General features: G+C 31.3%; 1 protein-coding gene across 4 annotated transcripts in view; it reads left to right on the forward strand.

The window, feature by feature from the left end:
- TRPC4 (transient receptor potential cation channel subfamily C member 4) overlaps window positions 1-20241 on the forward strand; it is a 219057-nt gene that overhangs the window by 62916 nt on the left and 135900 nt on the right. For 3 of the 4 annotated variants that reach the window (XM_006915784.2, XM_006915786.2, XM_006915788.2), the window contains exon 2: window positions 13877-14281. In XM_006915784.2, coding sequence (XP_006915846.1) covers window positions 13904-14281 — 378 coding nt within the window. In that variant the 5' untranslated portion in view covers window positions 13877-13903. Of the gene's footprint in view, window positions 1-13876; window positions 14282-20241 lie in introns of those variants that run through there. The other variant, XM_025049523.1, reaches the window with a different exon arrangement.

Genomic DNA, 20241 nt, shown 5'->3' on the forward strand with positions numbered 1-20241 from the left:
AGAGAAAGAGTAAAAGGGATCATATATTTGGTGACAGAAGGAGCCTAGACTCTGGGTGGTGTGCGCACAATGTAATATACAGACGTTGTAGTATAGAATTGTACACCTGAAACTTATATAATGTTATTAACTAATATTACCCCAATAAATTTAATTAGTAAAATGTATACAGTCAAGATTTCTAAAATTTGACAGAAGCGGCAGTGGATGATACACTGTATTCATCAAGGTTTTCCAGAGAAACAGAAACAACATGCATTATGTATGAATATTTATTATAAGAAATAGGCTCACACAATTATGGAATGTGAGGAGTCCCAAGTTCTGCAATCTGCAAGCTGAAGAACCATGAAAACTGGGAGTGTGAATTTTAGCTGGACAAATCCAAAGGCCTGAGAATCAGGAATGCAGGTGATATAAGTCGCAGTCCAAGAGGAGAGGAGACCTGATTGTCTTCGCTCAACAATCAGGCAGAGAGAGAGAATTCGGAAAGCCTATGAAGTTTTTAATATCATGGCATTTTGGGATTCTAATTTAGAATGGAAAATAGAAAACACAACTGAAGTTTCAACTCTTGGCTTCACTTTTATAATTTTAATAAATCAACTGTTTGCAAAACTTATAAATTGTTTTACCTTAGATGGTGTGAGATTATATCTATTAGAATCAGAGTAGGTCTTGGTAGTTTAATTCTTCAATTTTCCTTAAGGCAACCGAGTTTCCAAGAAGCAGAGAAAATTTACGAAAATCTAAGAGCTGTTCATAATGGAGCCAGTCAGAGTGGAGGATTCTCCTATAGAGTCCATAGCTCTTACATATTTTTTAAACCAATAGTTGAAATTAGTTTATGTCAAGTCCTAGAATAACAGTAGAACTTTGACTTAAAGAACGTTAGTTTCATTTAGTTAAAGCTTAAATGAGGACTTTATGGAAAATAAACATTGCTGCTTATATAAATAATCTTATCGTATCTATTTAAACATCCAAAGCCCTAGAACTAATTGAATTTAAAAGAAAATGCTAACATGCCTGATAATAAAAGAAGTTTTAAGTATGGTCTTAAATATTTCAATGTGAATATACTAAAGGGATAAACTTCTGAGATTAGTTAAAAATCATAGTACAACTTTATCTCATTAAAAATGATCACAATGTCATGGGCTAATAACTGTATTCAATAAAAGTCTCTGTAAAGTAAATTCCTAAGAAATTTGGAAAATAACTGAATGATCTGTAGAAACTGCTTTGCCAAGTAAATTTAATCTTTTAAGGTGTTGTAATTACTAGTTAGAGGTATTTAAGGGATGCTGAATTCTTTGTGCATAATGAAGCTTTGCAAAGAGTATTCTAAGTATTTTAGTTTTAAAAAATTAATTTGGATGGTATAATTAATTTTCGGTTTCAGTGTAGAAAGAAACTCACTTGGTAAATTCAGAGGACATAAAAATATTGAGTAAAATATTAAAAAGTTAAAACAAATGAAAAAGATTACCTTTTATAATATCTATACTATTTTACTATAAATGATAGTACTTTTGGGAGGTTAAAACTCAATCTGAATTACTACCGAGAAACAGCAATGGGAGTTGAGAATTGCCATGCTGCACAATCCTACTGAGCTTTAACTTCCTGGGTTTAATTTAATGTTGGGGGTGAAACCCACACTTTATTATTTACCACCACTCCATCTCATATGAGCAAAGGACTTAATTACATTCTTCTTTATGGTTGTACCTATACTGAATTACATAAGATTACTTGAGATGCTGTGGGGAGGGGAAGATTAGGTGCCTATGATTTGCCATGGGTCTCTTTTTATATACAAGTAAGCATGAGCCAGGAAATATTCCCCAAAGAGAAGAGCCAATAGGAGAATGATAAATATGACTTCATTACCTTCAGTACAGGCCAATAGTACAACCAAGATTCAATTGACAAAGAAGCCTAAGATCTCAAGGACTGAGTTTTTGGGGAGGTCCAGCAATATTGGTGATGACACAAAAGAATTCTCTGAGAGCTACAGACAAGGAAACTAAAGTTCAAGATCAGGAAACCCATTGCATAGGTATTCCAGTCGCTGGAAAATTGGAGAACATGTTAAAAACCCAGTCAATGGGAAACTGAACAGGCCATTCAGTAACAGAGTAAAAGGCAAAATGTATAATATAGAATAGGGAAAACTGAGCATAGAATAAGGAACACATTTACCAAGCTCGTTTGACCTTGTCCAATTAGTTAATCCTTATATCCATCCCAAAGGGCAATAATACCCCCCCAAGGGGATTTTCATGAGGATTAATTGAACTCATACATATAAAACATAGAACAGTGCCTGGCACATACTAAAGGTTCAGTAAGTGTTATTGGTTTTGTTGTTATATTGTTATTGTCACAAGGGACAGTTTTAAAGTAGAATCTTAATCTCTGGACACCTAAGCAGCAAGGCAAGAACAAAATTTCTAGGAACATGAAGAGACCAACCACATTAAGGAGAGCCATAGTATAACTCTAGTCCCTGCCTTCCTCGACCAAAAATTGGTTGAGAATGTGGAATAGAATTTAGCCTGAAGGCTGTTAAACTAAAAATAAAAGGTCTTTCAAAGGAGAGGCAACAAGCATTTATTGAGATCAATAAGAATAGCTATTGGGGTCACAATGATTCAGGCAGAAGCCCAAATAGTGTTTCAATTGGAAGACAAAAGCAATGGTATTTATAAGAAAGAGAAGGGAACAATTACATCGATACAAGGAAGGCATGTCTGTTGGTACTGGTAATATGTAGTGATGTTAATTCTAAACAATGTTTTTAATTTTCAGTCTGGGAATGATCAGTCCAGTAGCCATAATATCTGCTTTCTTGTTATCCATGCAAACAGTTTTATTTATTTATTTGTTTGTTTATTTTTTTAAGACATAAGTTTGCTTAGGCCCAGTTATTTTGTCCTGTTTTAACATTCCAAATATTTAGGTTAAGAAGACATGCAAGACAGCTCTGTCTCTGTTTTAAAGGGGCTCTGTTTATATTACTGTTTACAAGGTGTTTACCACATCTGACTCTGATTTCTCCCAGAAATTATCACCGTTTTCATTCCTCATCCTTTTGCTACATCTTCTGGATGCAAAACGTAATGGCTGTGTAATCTTGCAGATGTTTTTAAACTTTTCTGAGCCACAGAAATATATCTTTTCCTATGATTTTGCATAGTTCTGTCATGTTCCCTAATTGATAATATCACTAAGAAGTTTAGGATTTCGTAGGAACTAATAAGGGCCATTAAGTAATTTAGAACAAATTTGAGGTAACAAAAATTATTAAAAGACATAATAGGAAAACCATTGTGTGAAAGCATGACTACATGTGAACAATAACAGTCATTCTAGGAGCGAAAACTAACTTAAAATGAGGAGCTCTTTGTCATCTTCATTCTTTAAAAACTATGCTTCTTCTTTCTAGAATTCCTTGCTTCCATATAGTCACTGGGAAAATACCTACTCTCAGTTAAATACTTAGGTAAAGCTCCACCTTTTCTAGCAGGCACCCCGTGCCCCGCTCCGCCCTCCCTGCACCATCACCACCAGGTATGACTAACTGCTTTCTCTTCTCAATCTCTAAGTAACATTATATAAATCTATACTGGAGAACTTAACACATTATTTTCTATTGGTTATCAACAAAGCTCCTTCTCTACTTGATAGAGGTCAGAGATTTCTTGCTGTTGTTTTAATATCTTTACTGAGATATAATTTATATACCATAAAGTTCACCCATTGAGATTGTGTTTCATTTGTGGTTTTGTTTTTGTTTTTGTTTTTGTTTTTGTTTTTTATCCTCGGCCCTCAAAACAGTCCTGGTCTGATACAAAATAAGCCTCAATAAATCTTTTTTGAATAACTGAAGAGTAAAGCTTTCCAGTGGACACAAAGCAGATGTGACACTGGTATATCCCCAGTTAACTAGTTTGTTTTCAGAAATGAGTCAGTTGATTAGGTTGTCCTCTGCAGCTCTCACCCACTTCATTATTGTCCTTTTAGGATGTACACTCAGGTAGAGGAGGGGACATCGCTTCACCAAGGGTGACTCTTTGCCTGGAACTGCAGTGGATTAAGATAAATGCATTAATTTCAGAATTTACAACTTGGGACTTTGGATAATAGCTCTCCCATGGTATCTTTAGTAATTAAAATGGTGGGAAAAACAACCTACCTTTTTTTTTTTATCAAGATAGGTTGTTTTAGGAATATAGAGAACAATAAATTTGAAAACATGCATGGATTCACCTCTAAACATAAAAAAATAGCAACTATGTATCAGTGGGTGCAGAGAAGTCTACTTTTGACCCCAAAATATGCTAAGATCTGTCACAGTGATGCTAAAGCATTTATCCTATGGCAGATTATAAAATCAGTAAGTACAAGGAACACTGTTTTCTACTTTTATATTTTCTCTAAATGCCTCAAACAAAGGCTATATGAGAAATGAATGTAAGATAATAACCACCCCATTTAGAAGAAATAACTAACTTAGACTGTCTTATTTATAGGTATAACAAATAAAGATAACATGTGTGAATTTGTAAAATTGTACCCCTAATAAATTTTTTTTTCTAACCCCAGCATAATTGTAAACCTTTATGGTTCATCATCTAAACAAAAATATACAATTTAGTTTTAATAATAAAAGTATTATTATTATTTAAAAGTATTATTATTATTTTATTATTTAAAATAAAAATAACCAAATTAACTTCATAATATAATAAATATTTAGCATGAGAACTACCATGGAAAATTGTAGAAACAGTATGACCATCAAAACCTAATTTCTCTTCTAGTTATCACAAAAGAAAAAGTTTTTTTGTTACTTTTTGCAGTTGTGTTTATCTGAATAATTAATATATTTAGAAATTTTTTTCCTTGGAAAACTCAATGACATATAATAAAGAGACACCCTGTCTATGACCAAGAGCAGAAAAATTATGTATAAAAGCAGAATGAAAATAATCTCGTATTTTAAAAATTAAGTAAAAATTCATAGAGCTTCATGGAAGCATGAAGATCATTTAGTATAACTTTAATGGAACACTAAAAAGTTTGACAAAATTAGTAATGTGTCCCAGGTAACATGGTTTATTGGAAGAAACAATGACAAAAACAGAGACTAATAGAATCAAAGAGTCAAATCACCATAGTCATCAAAGATTATCCAATTTAACCATCTATATAGTTCTTGAACTCTCTTCACATCAATCAGTTTACATTACTCTCAAATGCTTGAATACTGTCAGGGAGTTTACTAGACTCTGAGATAAACATTTAATATTTGGGTAAATATTAAATGATCATTCTTTTTGTTGAGAAGAAAATTTTTCTTCTTAATTTCTATCCTACTGTACTTAGTTTTAGCTTCTGGAGTCATAAGAAACAAGTCAAATTCTTTAAACATGAGAGTCCTGCTAATTATTAAGGATAGCTAATTGTTACTTTTTATAAAATAAACTTTGATTTTGTAATTAAAGAATTTTATTTTTATATTGAAATGTATCATGTTCTTATCAAAAATAGGAAATTTAGAGAACAAAAATCACTATCTATAGATAACCCTTCTTAATTATTTGTAGTTGCCTCCTTCTTAGTTTTCATCATTGTTGCAGATACTAATCTTGCATTTAAAATTTTATCTATGATTATCACCTATCATAACATGATTATTTTGCATAATATTAGCTTTAATACATATTATTTTAATGACTGCATAGTTTTTCATTAAGTATTCAGCTCTTATTTGAAGTAGTTAAAAATTAATGGTTTTTTAATCTTTCCAGTTTTTCCCAACAGATAACAAGAGTTATTTTTACTTTTGTGTATACATCATTGTCTACCTTGTAAAATATGACTCTAGAATAGATTCCTGGAAGAAGTATTCTTAGGATTAAGAGCTTGAACCTTTCAAAATAATTAATACAGGTATTTCATTTTCCTTTCAGTTTAAACTATCAGTAATTTACAAAAGAAATATTTTCACTGCATCCTTTCTGGTATTAGTTATTTTTTTGTATGCAATTTGATCACATTTGCAGTATCTTTTGTCTTAAGATCAATGTCTCCGTTTTAGAGGTCAGTCAAGCAGAATGCATTTTCAAATGATATTTTTCATTTATATATTCTTTTTTCTAAGGGAGCTCTTCTTTTTACTATTTAAATCTTAGTGATTTTTCTTTTCTATTTAATAACCCCTTCTTGGTTATATTTATTATGAATAATTTCCTACTTGTTTTGCCTTTCAATTTTGTGTATTATATTTTAATACTAAGATTTTTAAAAATTTTATGTATGCATATCATGAGCCTTTCTCATAGTCATTTCTACATGAAAAAATGGACTGAAATTTTCCTATTTTAATTGTTTCAATATTTAACTTTTTAATCCATCTAAAATCCACTTTCATGGTGTTCCAAATAATCATTTCCAAAACTTGTAACCAGTTGTCTCAATATTGTTTATTTTTCTAGTCTACTCAAAGTTTTCATGCTTTCCTGTTAATATACTACTATGCAATATGTGTTCAATTACTTCTCTCTCTCTCTCTCACACACACACACACACATATGCACACACACACCACTCTACCACCACACTATTATCACCACTACCACCACCACCCACATAATATACTTTCCTACATCTGCAATAATTTAATTGATTTCTTAAAAGAAAGAGGTCATATATTTATTAAAAATTCTATAAGTACATCCAAATTTAAGCATTTCTATATTATTTTGCTATCACTAAAATATTTCTTTTTGTTTTGGGTAAAAGACTCATAATCACCACCATGACCATTCATACACATGCAAACACACATGCACATATGTACGCACACACGATTTCAGAAACTGAAGGTCATCTATGCACTGCAGAATCTGATTGTGGTGGGGCACTTTGAATACATTTTGCTGTTAGATAAGTCATTTTTAAAACTAAGTTACCTTTTCTTTGTCAAGTCTTATAAACTACTTATCTGGAACATGCATTGTTTTCCCCCCCGCATTTCTTTTTAGTATTGCTTTCTTTATGACAAGTTATGCTTTCATTGTAAACAAGTAGTAACATCTTTGATGCAATGAAAGAAGTACAAGTGTTTCTGGTGTAGTAATATTAATAGGTATACAATATACACACATTCCTGTTATAAAACAACGTATGTACTCCTGAAAAACCTCAATTCTACAAAATTATAAAAAGTAATAGAGACTTGAAACTAATTTAAATAAATTAATTAAAAAACTACAAACTTTCACACTTTGTCATTTTCTCATCTCAGAATGAGGGTCGACACTGTTATACGGTTACAAAGATATGTATGAGAATGCAGAAGACCCCTGACTTATGATCTGCAACAGTCCATTGTCATTTGTGCATAGCATATGGTTTTCCACATTTAGAACCTGATTTGATAACTTTGTATACTTGAGGTCTGAAAAATTAAATAAAGCAAGTTTTTTTGCAGTGATAAAAAAAAAAAACTAATAGGGATGTGGAAAAAAAGTTTAGGGTAAGATTACTCAAAATATATTCAATTGGAGCATTAATAAAAATATTAATAAAGTCAATAAAATATTAACAGATATTTAAATCTCCATGAATATTATACAACAATCAGAATCTGTGAATTTTGCATTCATAATCCTGAGTTAATACTTCCTCTTTCCTAATATAAACTTTTATTATTTTTTTATTTGTAATTTTATGCTGATATTAATTCTTGACGACACTCACTTCATTTATTGTCAGATGATCTCTTAGTGTCACCAAAGAGTGCATATGGGAAGAGTAGGAGTTGGAATTTTTGTCCTGGGCACAAGAGTTCTAATGTGGATCTTTCCTGGTACGAGATGATTGGATTGGGTGATAATTGTGAAATCTAGTTTAACATTGGTGGCTTTAGTAAAGTGGATAAGTAAAGCATTATTTAATAAGGGACCTGTTTGCCCAGATGAGCAGAATGTTATCTCAGATAAACTGACATGCTGGAATTTTTTAAAGTGGACAGTGAAAGAACGAGTTATTTATTGATTCACAAACTTATCTTCTCTGGGCAAAGTTTCCCTAAAACAATAACTAATGTTGACGTAGCTATTCTTAATGATGTATGTGGTTGCAGTTCCCATAGGGGATATATTTGTTTTTTAAAAAAAATTCTGTCTATGAAGAAGTTGTTCTCACATACCCTATGTTGCACCATGAAATTCTTCAATCTGAGATCTTATATCTTTTTAGTTATGAGAAATTTTAGTCATTACTACTAAAATATTTTTACACCCCATTCTTTTATTTTCTCTTTATGCAATTGCTATATTATAGTTGTTGGCCTTAATGTATCTATTCTCTTTTTCTCTTAACTTTTATATTTTACAAACTGGGAGAATTTTGTGACTTGAACTTTCAATTCACTTATTCATTCCATTGTCATTCTATCAGTGTTTTCAGTTACTTAATGATTTCTTATTTCTCAGTGTTTTTCCTATCCTCTTTAATAATCTGTATATGTTAATATGCACTTTTTTCTCCTGTGACCTGGTAAATTAACTTTACCTCTTCTATTATAAGGTATTCAAATTACTTTCTCAGATCGTCTTGTATTTTTCCTCTTTGCTCCAATTCCCCTGGAAGCATCAGCCAACTTATAAGTCATATGCCCTTCTGATGATTTTAGATTGTGAAAGTGAAAAATATATTCTAGAGCTGTGAGCTGTACATTTGTTGATTTATACATTACAGTCTTAATCCTTTTTATGGATGACAAAAGCTTAGGGGTAAAGATAAACAGAAAAGAAAAGTAGGTAAAAAAATTGAAAGCATTTGTGAAGGCTATTTGATAGCTTAATAACTGTTGATTGGATGTCCAATTGTTGCATTCAGTAGGCTGACAAACACTAAACCAATTGTAGGTAAATGATTAAAGCAAGTTGACCCTATTTATTGTATTCTTTTATCTGAAATGGTAGTGGAATAACTCTAAATGTGTGGTCATTAATTCATTCAATCATCAACAAATTTTGGGCACTTACTATTTGCTTAGCACTGTGGATAAAAAAATATATAAGCCACAATCACCTATACAGTAAGAAATATTCTAAATTTAAGAGATCTACAGAGTTCATGAAAATATTTTAACAAGGCCATATAACCCTTCCTTAAGATGAAGAAAAATCCTCAGAGACTGTGATACTTTACAGAAGTTTTAAAACTTGGCAGGAGTTTCCAGAGGCTCAAGAGAAGGAAAGGTATTCCCATTGTAAAGAACAGTATGAGAAAATGCTTAGAGCTATAGTAGGCAAGTAGTTTGTTATTCTTGTCAGTGTAAAATAAAGTTTTCCAGGGCCAGTCTTGGGAAATAATTCTAAGAAGCCATTTAAAAGCCAAATCATGGAATAGTCTGTATTTCATAATAGGGTTGTATTTTTCCTGTGAATAGTTGTCAGTCATTTAAAGATTGTAAGTGAGAGAGTGACTTGATTAGATTCACATTTTAGAATGTTTAAGGATGTGGCATTGTGGAGCTAAATAGGGAGGATGTAAAAAATATATATATATCAGTGGAATTTTAAGAAGAATATTGTTATAGCTGTATGAAAAAAAGAATAGGAGATAAAGTCAACATTACGAGAGAGAATGCATTGAGCAGTTGAAATGTGACCAGTAAGACTTAAGAAATGATTCTTAACATATGTAATGTTGGTAATGAGAATGATGGATAGAGAAAAGAGCCATGAGCAGGCATAACATTTTACCTTTGCATGGAAGAAAAGGAGTCTGGGTGAATTACTGGGAGAGGTAAGACTGAGATAAAGTTTTAAGAGAAGAACGTCATAGAACATCACAGAATTCAAGGCAAAACAATTTTCATTTCAAAGGGCCCAGTCAACAGAGGCTTCTGAAAAGTTGGTTATTATAAGGTTTGAAAAGTACCAAAATGTATTTGGCAAGTATCAGGGCATGATTGACCTCAAGAAAAGAAATTCCATGATGGATATAAACATCATGTTAGAAAAATATGAGTAATTGAGGGGGAAAAAAAACAACTTAAAGTTATAGAATAAAGAAAATCATGAGAGAAAGAATTGTCAAAAGTAATTCGAATTTTAAGATAAGAATGTTAAAATTAAGTACATTTGTAATTTGAGGAGGAGAGTCAGTTTTCAGAAAAAAGTTTAAATATGAAACTCAGAGAAGTAGAAATGAATGAAAGCTCAGACAGAAGGATTAGCAGCAGGAGTAGGGAGAGAGCATACTTTCCTTTGAAACTGGAGGGAAAAAGAAATAAATGAATGCACACATTCTAACTCTCAGGGTAGAAATTCAAACTTTTCTTACTACGTGTTTTTCTAAAGCTTGTTTTATAAAGTTCATGAGATAAAAATCAAGTTAAATAAAAAAATTCCACCTTGCATATGCCATTCTCCACAGTGTGTGTGTGCGTGTGTGTGTGTGTGTGTGTGTGTGTGTGTGTGTTCAATGGAGATATTGAATATTTAGTTTTAAGTTTGATTCTTATTAAGTTATAAGGGATTTTAATTTTAAAAATAAGTATAATTCTGAATTTCTTTTTAAAAATCCTAGGATGTCAGAATATTTTATTTAGTAAAGTTCTTTTCTTTCATTGAGCAATAATATAAAATCATCTTCATAGCATTCACAGAAATGTCCCTAAAACTTTTTAAAGGAATTTAGTAGTACACTGTGCTTTTATGACAGCAAAATAAGAGGAGAATGTTGACAATCAAATGTTGGTTAGTCTAAGTCACAAAACATTTTAGTCAAAATGTGGTGTTTTTGATATAAGACTTGCAACTACGGAAACGTGCATATAGTATCCTGCTTAAGGGAACTTAAAAAGGTCTAGAATTCAGAATGGTAGCAAAAATCTTGAAGGACAAGTCTATGTATTGAAAAATTATATAATTTTCCTTACTCTTTTAAGGATTTCACCATTAGAGTTGCCCTCTCTATTTCTCTCTCTCTTTCGTATTCCAATTTTAAACACATTTCAAAACCACCTAGCCTTCCCAATGTGAGTTCCTATATTTTTCAAATATATTCCAGAAATTGAAAGAGGACATTATAGTTAATAAAAGATACTTCTCGGTACTAACTCATTGATTCTTCTCACCCATTTCTTTGTAGTATTGTTTACCTCACTTTATACATGGAGAAACAGAATATTTAATGTAATGTTTCATACCCAGTTCGCATCTTAAATACATTATTGATTATTAAATATATTGTTGATTAGTATCATCTTTTAAAAATGTACTTATATAATTTACATTTGTGGCAATTATATGTATTAAATGAAATAGTTTTTAATAAATTTAATTCCTTATTATCTGTCAGCACCCCTCCCTCAATTTCTCCAGTGTCTTCTATTGTTGTCTACCAATCTCTTCATTGTCATCTTGAATTTTGAAAATAAGAAGTCAAATGTTGTTTACTATCTAATTCTTTATTTGATATTATCTTAATAAAACAAAATAAAGAATAGAACACAGCACAACACAACTCAACACAGTACAACACATTTCCATTCTCTAGGTTGATTCCTAACCTGATTGAGTCACAATTCATATGAAGTTCTAATACTCGGTGTGTGTGTGTGTGTGTGTGTGTGTGTGTGTGTCCATACTCTCATTTTAAACTATATTTTAGGTAAACTTCATTCAAACATTAGTCTTAAGCAAAAACATTGTTGGTAGGAAATCTCAAAAATTAACTCTAAAAAAGGTATATTCATATATTTTTCAAATAGTCAAAGTGAGGTAATAAAGAAGAATGTATACTGCTGAAATATAAAATAAATGCTAGTTATTATCATTATGAAGCATTTATATTGCAGTGTTGATAAAATTACAGTGCAAAGGCCACAACATTGTTCTCGCACACTCTATAGATGCTGGCATGGATTGGGAAAAGAAGTACTGGGAAGTGTGTGACAGCTGACACTCTGAGGCAAATGTTTTAATGTTATCATTGATATATGAATGGGGCATTCAGAATCAGAAAATTAGAATGAAGTATGTAACATCATAATAATGTTGGTTTATTAAAGTTTTAACTAAACTAGAGAAATATTAAATTGTCCTTTTCATCCAATAAGATAAATTCTACAACCATTATTTTAGTGAGTGAGTTAAAGCATTCCCCAAATACTACAATCATAATCAAGCTTCAAGCAAGTAATTTGCACACCTTAATTAATATATTTGAACACCATCATTACTCTCTATTTTTCTCTAAAAAGTTAGTATTACCATTTAAAGAATGCATAACACATCCTGTCTGCAGTTGTGAAATAAATTTATGTCATTCTGTGTTGTTGGTCATATTTTATACATTTAAATACCAAGACTAATAAAATATGAAATATTTGAGAAAAGTTTTCTGGATTATGGGATTCCCACTTTCTGTTTAATCTATGAAGTCACTTTAATAAAATAATCTAATATGTCCTAAAGGAACAAATTATAAAAGTTTTGCATATTAGTGCCTGAACCTAGATATTTGGGAGACCATACTGAATAAGCTGGACATCAAAGAGTGAAACTTAACTGCCTGATTACTGAAATTGCAATTAAATTGAGATAGCATACAAACAATGCATAATTTCCAAAATTAAAAACTTTACATTAAATACAATCACACTTGTTAATGCAACACATGTTTAACCTACAGTTAAAGCATTATTCCAAACAGATTAATTTACTCATAAAATGATTAGGTCTAAAAGATTAGTTAAGAGGACTATGCATGTTCAGGTACCTAGAATGCTTATTAATTTCACATGGCAAATGTATGTAAATAAATATGTGAATTAAATATAAATGCCAATAATAAAATAGTTTAGATCATAAGTATGAAATCAGGAACTAACAGCAATAAAGAAATTATATTCAAAACATAATACATTTTTCTGCAAATTTGTATTAGGATGATACTAAATCAATATAGCTTCCAGCAACTTTGTTCTTATTAACTTATTAATTTCTTCATCTTCAACTATATCTTTGGTATAACTTTCAAATAATAATTGTTTATAATAAATATATTTCTGTCTTGTGGTTAATTGTTTCATAATCCAAAGGTAATAAAACTAAGAAAATAGCATGTTCATAATAAAGTCTCTGTATTTAATCATTTTCTAAATCCTTCCTTTGAAAATTGAACTGCCTAGGCTCATTTTGATCATTAATATTATCAGTACACATTTTTCACTCTCAGTGGATTACTTACAAAGGAAAAAAAATAAAATTATGCTCATCAGGCTTAGTATAACATTTTATTGACATTAATAACATTATTTCACTTTAACTTTGATGTCAATACTTACTAATATTAAGAATAGAATATGTGAAAAGTAAAAAACATTTTGCCAAGACTGTGATATTCTATAATCTCAACAACATCTCCATGATTAGCAAAATCGACATATATTGAATGTCCTGGTTCAGTTTTGGAACCTCAAAGATACAGCCTCTGATTTTTAAGGTTTTCTGCTAAAAACTATATATACTTATGATAAATTTTGTAAATAAAAATCTATAGTTGTATTCTGTGACAAATGTCACTTTCAAAGTAATTTTTTTAAAGAACTTGAGAATATTAACATCTTTTTTATTCCTTTTAGATTAGGACTTAGTTACTTGTGTTTGCAAATAACTGAATAATTATTAAATCTATTTCCGTTGTTTAAGGGGAAAAACTTTATAATTAATAATCACATCGTTGTTATTGACATCATCTTGAGTTCTGTGATGCATAATAATTAAAAAGTGTACCAACAATAATTCTTGTGTTTTTTGGTTTTTGTTTGCACTTCCAGAGACAAAGAAATAGCATGGCATGAAACATGGCTCAGTTCTATTACAAAAGAAACGTTAATGCCCCCTACAGAGACCGCATCCCTCTAAGGATCGTCAGAGCAGAATCGGAACTCTCACCATCAGAAAAAGCCTACTTAAATGCTGTAGAAAAAGGAGATTATGCAAGTGTCAAGAAATCCCTAGAGGAAGCTGAAATTTATTTTAAAATCAATATTAATTGCATTGACCCTCTTGGAAGAACTGCTCTCCTAATTGCAATTGAAAATGAGAACTTGGAGCTCATTGAACTACTCTTGAGCTTTAATATCTATGTCGGTGATGCTCTGTTACATGCAATCAGGAAAGAAGTCGTCGGAGCTGTTGAGCTGTTACTGAACCACAAAAAGCCCAGTGGAGAAAAACAGGTACATGCAAAAATGCTGTCTTTAATGTATTTTACTTATGGAAGGTTTCCATGGATGTTTACATTCCCCAAAATGTTAAGAAATGTAAGCATTAAAATCAGAACTATTATGACAAAAAACTAATGTTAAGTACACAGTTCATATTTTCCAATAGTCACCCACCACTGCCACCTGCACCTCTTACCCTGGCAAATGACCTTTAGTGAGGAACTAAAGCAAAACAAAGTAACCTATGTTGGCATCTCTTACACCAGAAACATTTCTACATCATGCTCGACATACAATGTTGTTTGCGCTTAGTGTGTACTTGGTAGGTTTCCTGTTCTCTTTCACTTTCTAACATTCTACAATGGCATGCTAAATTCTTTTGATATTTTCCTGTTTAACCTGCTTACCTATTCTGCATGTTACTGTGAAAGTAAATTGCATTATCTAATTTTGATATCGTTTTTTAGCAAACTCTAGTGGATTCTTTTAAATTGAGACAAAAAAAGATTACTAGAAAATAACTGAATTCTGATTATAGATTTAATATAAAATTTATTAATGGCAAAGTATAAGCTATATACTAGTAGAAAATAAATGAAAACGGCTCATAATATTTTTTTTTTCTTTGCCTATTATCGCCAAGTTTTTACTTCTAAGAAAGTAGAGAAATCATAGACAGAAACAAATAAGGAATTTGTTTTTGTCTGTCTAGATCTTTCCTTCTGTTACTGACCTGTATCTAAATTGTCAATTTGATCCTTTTTCCTTTCACACTGAAGTCTTCTCTTCCCTGCATCATGTAACTGACTAAATGCAAAGACAGTTAATGTAATGTAGTGGCTCCAAATTTGTCTTTTAAAGTAAAATCTTATGAAACGTGTGTTATTACATCTCTAGCAATTTCTGCTCTCTTTGATAATGTGCAAATTTCTATCTCTGTAAATGATAGACTGTTAGGAGGTGATAACATATTTTTTTAAAGCAAGCTCTGCTTGTAGCTACTGTTATCTTTGCTTTACTGAAGGACTTTAATTAGAATCCTCACTATTATTAGAAGAAATTTGTGGCTGGGTGTCTCCTGAAAAGCTTTCCCTGTATTCTCAAAAGTCTGTGTTTTCTGATCCATTCTCATATTTCACCACCATTCATCCCCTTCCCCATACTTGAACTTTTATAAATAATACTTCACAATAACAATATTTCTCTGTTTATTGCTTTACTGACTTTTTGTTGTTTGTTTCATATCCAGGTGTTTAGGCATTACCCTTCTTATTGTATTGCTAAAACTTGATAAAAAATTTGCTTATTTCATCTGTCCTTTCAAATGTGTACGAACCTTGACATATGAAATATTATTTCCTAGATTTTCACCACTAAGGGAGTTCATGATACTTAGGAGTAACTAGAAGTCTGTTTTAATCTGTGTAGATGCTACTTACTCAGTCACCTTGTGACTTTAAAATTCCTTCTAGAATTATACCCCTAAAGTATTTGTATTTTATAATAACAATGATTTATGTTGTACACTCTCTTGTTTTATGTCTATATAGGCAGCCATAGACAAATGTTGTGACTGTGATCTAAATCATTTTAGATTGCAACAAGTCGATAGAATGAAATTTCTAATTTCTATGAATGTGTTTTTCTCATATATTACTAAATAACCTTCTTTGTTCTATATGCTGGAGAACATTGGCAATACATTTTAATGTCTCTATAGTCAATGACATTTGTGCTGGCTAGGGTAATTCAGTGTTTGGAGAAGATATCTGCTATTATGAGAATGTTTGTTGGAAGGTGTTCAACTTTTGAGCTAAACTCTTATCTCACAAGTAGGTCCTGGCTCCTTAGAGGCACTTGATCTGAACCCTGATTATCATAAAAGGCAGTAAAGTTTTGCAATCTGCTAAGAGTTTGAAATATCCTAGGCCAGGTATTTCTGGAAGATTTCTCTTACATTAGTTTTCTAGCCAAGCATTTTCCTTTTCTATTTGCACATTCTAGAATTCCTCTTCAGTGAAGGCACTAAGAAAAAACAAAAATTGTATCTTTTTGTTTGAACTTTTTAATTTTCAAAGAGCAAATCTAATCTACTTCTGAAATCCTGGTATTTTGTACAATTGAAGTGGGGTTGTTACAACATGAAATTTATATAGTGTACAACACACAAAAGATGTCCTTGAAGCTTAGGAGTGCAGACAAACTCCCTTAGAGTTTGGCTGTTTGTCTGTGATTTACTTAAATAATACAGTTCCTGAGTATAGCTAAATCTCTGGGAATAGGTTTCCATAAATCAGTGTTGTAAATATGCTTTAGACAGAAATTTTTTCTCTCCTAAATTGTAATTCTTGTAATCATTGAAAGCCATTTTGGATAGTACTATAATTTGCCTAATTTTAAGTCTCATGGATATCCCACAAAGATTCTGTGACACATTGCCATTAATTTTGTCAAGGTCTTTGAAGTCAAGTGTTAAAACCTGGAAACGGTAATAACCAGGTGGACAAAATAAACAAAACTTGTCTTAAAATGAGTCAAGAAAGAAAATCTAATTTAAAAAAAATACAAATCTGATTATTAAAACATTTACTTGGAACTTAAAATGTGTCAAATATAGGTTAGAATATATATTCTTCTTTTACAAATTTTTCGCATATTAATTTTTTTCTCTGGAAAAAGATACGGTGCTTAATGGCATCTTGAAATCATAAGGGCTTTGAGATTTCAGATTAATTTGTTTTCTCATACAGTATATGTACCAGGGGAAAATCTGAGAATGTTTACTATACCAGGCCTTCTGATGGGCAGTGGGGAGAAGATACTGTTCCTGTTCTCTTGTGCCTTAAGGTCTAATTGTGAGGAGAGACAGGAAAAATATCATGGGACTATGAATAAAGGTGATCACAATGGAAATGATGAAAGAGAATAAATCCTCAGGTAATTATGAATTTAAATGGACCGGATTTGGTAAATACAAAATGTTACTGGGCAGAGGGTATGAGGGAGCCAGAGAGGAGCCTGAAGAAGAAAGAGGAATACGGTTAAGGGTTTATACCTGGGAAAAGTTAATTCCATTAACTGAGGTAGATATTATGAGAAAAGGTTTGTGGGGCCTGATTGGATACACTCCATTTTGATTCATTGAAATTAACATCTAGGTGGTAATTAGAAATTCTGGACTTAAGAAAGCGGTCTGGAATTGCTATATAAATGATAAAGAAGACACTGAAGCAAAGAAAATCATTTGTCTTTCTATCACTGACATTTTCTTTTCTTGGTCTTGTATATTTTTTAAATGTTTGTGATTGTTAGTATATCAAAAGATTTTCATACTGCAGTAACTCATGAAGATATTTAGATTTTGCCAGTTGGACATACATTATTAAATATTTCCCTCCATATTTAATATAGACCTTAGTAAATCAGGGTATTGAGTTCCTAGAGTTTTATTTTTACTATCAAAAAATAGAAAAAGAAATATTTAATTTCTTTTATGTAGTAGGCAGCATGGAGAACATGTGGTTCTTAATGCCAAGCAGAAAAACAAAACATTATATATTTTTACTAGGACTGCTACCTTGCTAGAATCATTACTCTGATATTCTCTGATGATTTTATTGAAACTTTCTTTAACCTTTTTTAGTACCTTATTTCTCTATAGGAAATAACTGAGAGTGACTTATTAGCCCCCTTTTCAGTCAATTGATTGGTTACTTGACTTTTAATTATTCTAGCAGAACTTTTTCTTTGAGGTCTTCTAAGGCCAGATCCAACTTCAATCTTAGCTGCTTCAGTAAATGTTTATCAGAAACAGAACTTTCTTTTCCACTTTTCACATAGATAGTCTTCAGCATCATCAGAATCACTGGAAGGTTATGTTAAAGCAAAGACTGCCCTATCCTAAGAATCTCAGGTGCAGTGAGTCTGGTATGGGACTCTGGAATTGTATTTCTAACAAGTACCCAGGTCTTGAGACAACATTGAGAACAGCTGCTGGTCTTGAGACAACATTGAGAACAGCTGCCTTAAAGGATGTTGAAAGTTATAGAATACATGCAGTAATACATTTTATGTTAGATGTGTTGAACTATCCTAGACTAATCTGGCCTTTAGGAGATTTCAATTAATTCTCTTAAGTACTAATGATTAAATTATACTTAATATATTAGAGTTTCCCAATTCCACTAATATATTTATTATTATTTATTATATTTATTATTATCTTTGGGTAAAAGATTTTGCTAAACATTACTTATATGTTCAATAATTAAGTTCCTAGAGTACCTCAATTGAAGAAATTTTGGTTTTAAAACTCTACTATAAAGAATACCAGATTTTATAATAGTAAGGGATCTTAGAGATCATCTAATATAATCACTTCATTTCATAAAGGAGAAAAAAGAAAGAGGAGCCCAGTGTGATTTAGCATTCGACCTAACAGGATCTATAAATTAATAGCTAGTAACTAACCTTGAGATAGTCTGAATGATGATAATAATAATTACAGCAACAATAATAATATTAGATGAAATTTATTGAACCTATCACTATGCTAGTAACTGTGATAAAAATTTTGTTTGCATAATCTTCACATTATCCAGTGTTGATAGGTGCTATTGTTCTCCCCATGTATAGATGGGGATATGACATCATTAAAAGGCTTAAGTGATATGTCCCAGATCATAAAACCAGGAAATATCAGTGCTGGAACTCAAGAGTCACAAAAAATGGCCGCTATGCTGTCTGACTCTAGCCACTGCACCAATTCGAATGGGAGTCATTTAAATCATTAGCTGATTTGAGTTAGATCAATTTAATAGAGCCTCTAGATCTACAGGCTGTAGATCTAGAGGCCATGTCTCTATTTGAATATTATAATGACATTTATAATTTAGTTACTCATTAAATACTAAGGGATAATGATGTCATTAGAAGCTGTGAAGTGCTAAGAAAGAGCAGAAATGAGTCATAGAAATGCTAACTTCTAGCCCTGTTCACCATTTCCGAACAGGACAAGTCTTTGAATCATTCTGAGCTTTGTTTTTCTTGGCTGTTAATCAGGATTATAGTATTAATTTACTTGATTCTTAAAATCTGATGGTGGTCAAATTCTATAAAAGTGTTTTATAAGGTAACATGTAATAACAGCATAATATATTATTATTATTGTATTATGCCATAATCTCTGTCTTCCTACCGACAAACAAATATACTAATAATATAACTTGCTGAAGTGAAGGATTGGCGATTGACAGAGCAAAGAAGAATTTAATTCATTTTACTCTTTTTCTATCTCAGTGCATGTAAAGAGTTAAAAAAATAGTTTCAGTATTTTTGCTAATACGATCTGTGGCTTTAGAAACAGCACCTATTAACTGATCAGAAAATAAAAGTCTGAAACAGGAGATTGGAATTAGCGTATGAATGCAGATATACTATTAACCCAAAATATACCCTGCTGATTAAAAATAAAGAACATTATTTAGTTGATGTCATGGATGTTAATAAATATGGCCCTAGCTACTGGTAGATAGCTATGTTCTTTAAACAAATCTAAAATTTTCAGATCGAATCCATTTACTTTCTGCTTTAAAACTCAGATATTCTGAAAAAGTTTACTTTTAACTCTTGCATTCATTTTTTTTTTAATTGGGCTTTGGAGAAGGTAATTTTGCCTTTTCCATTCCTATAAACTATTATAGTACTATGGTGCCTATTAAATGATATTATGTACTAAGACGGCTTATATGCTCGAGTCTTTAGCACTGCCCTTTGAGAATGAAAACATTTCAACTTTCCTCAGTGGTTAACCATTTGGGATTTTAACCTTTTTGTTTTATTACCTCTTGGATATTGACAGTAAGTGAACCTAAATGTATGTGTAACTTTATTCTTAGGTACTATAAAAATTCAGAGAGAGTAAGAGTGAGAGAGAGGACAATTATAGTAAAGTATTAAAGATGTTGTCCCCT

The sequence above is a fragment of the Pteropus alecto genome, unplaced genomic scaffold (genome assembly GCF_000325575.1).
Source record: "Pteropus alecto unplaced genomic scaffold, ASM32557v1 scaffold16, whole genome shotgun sequence".
NCBI lineage: Eukaryota > Metazoa > Chordata > Mammalia > Chiroptera > Pteropodidae > Pteropus > Pteropus alecto.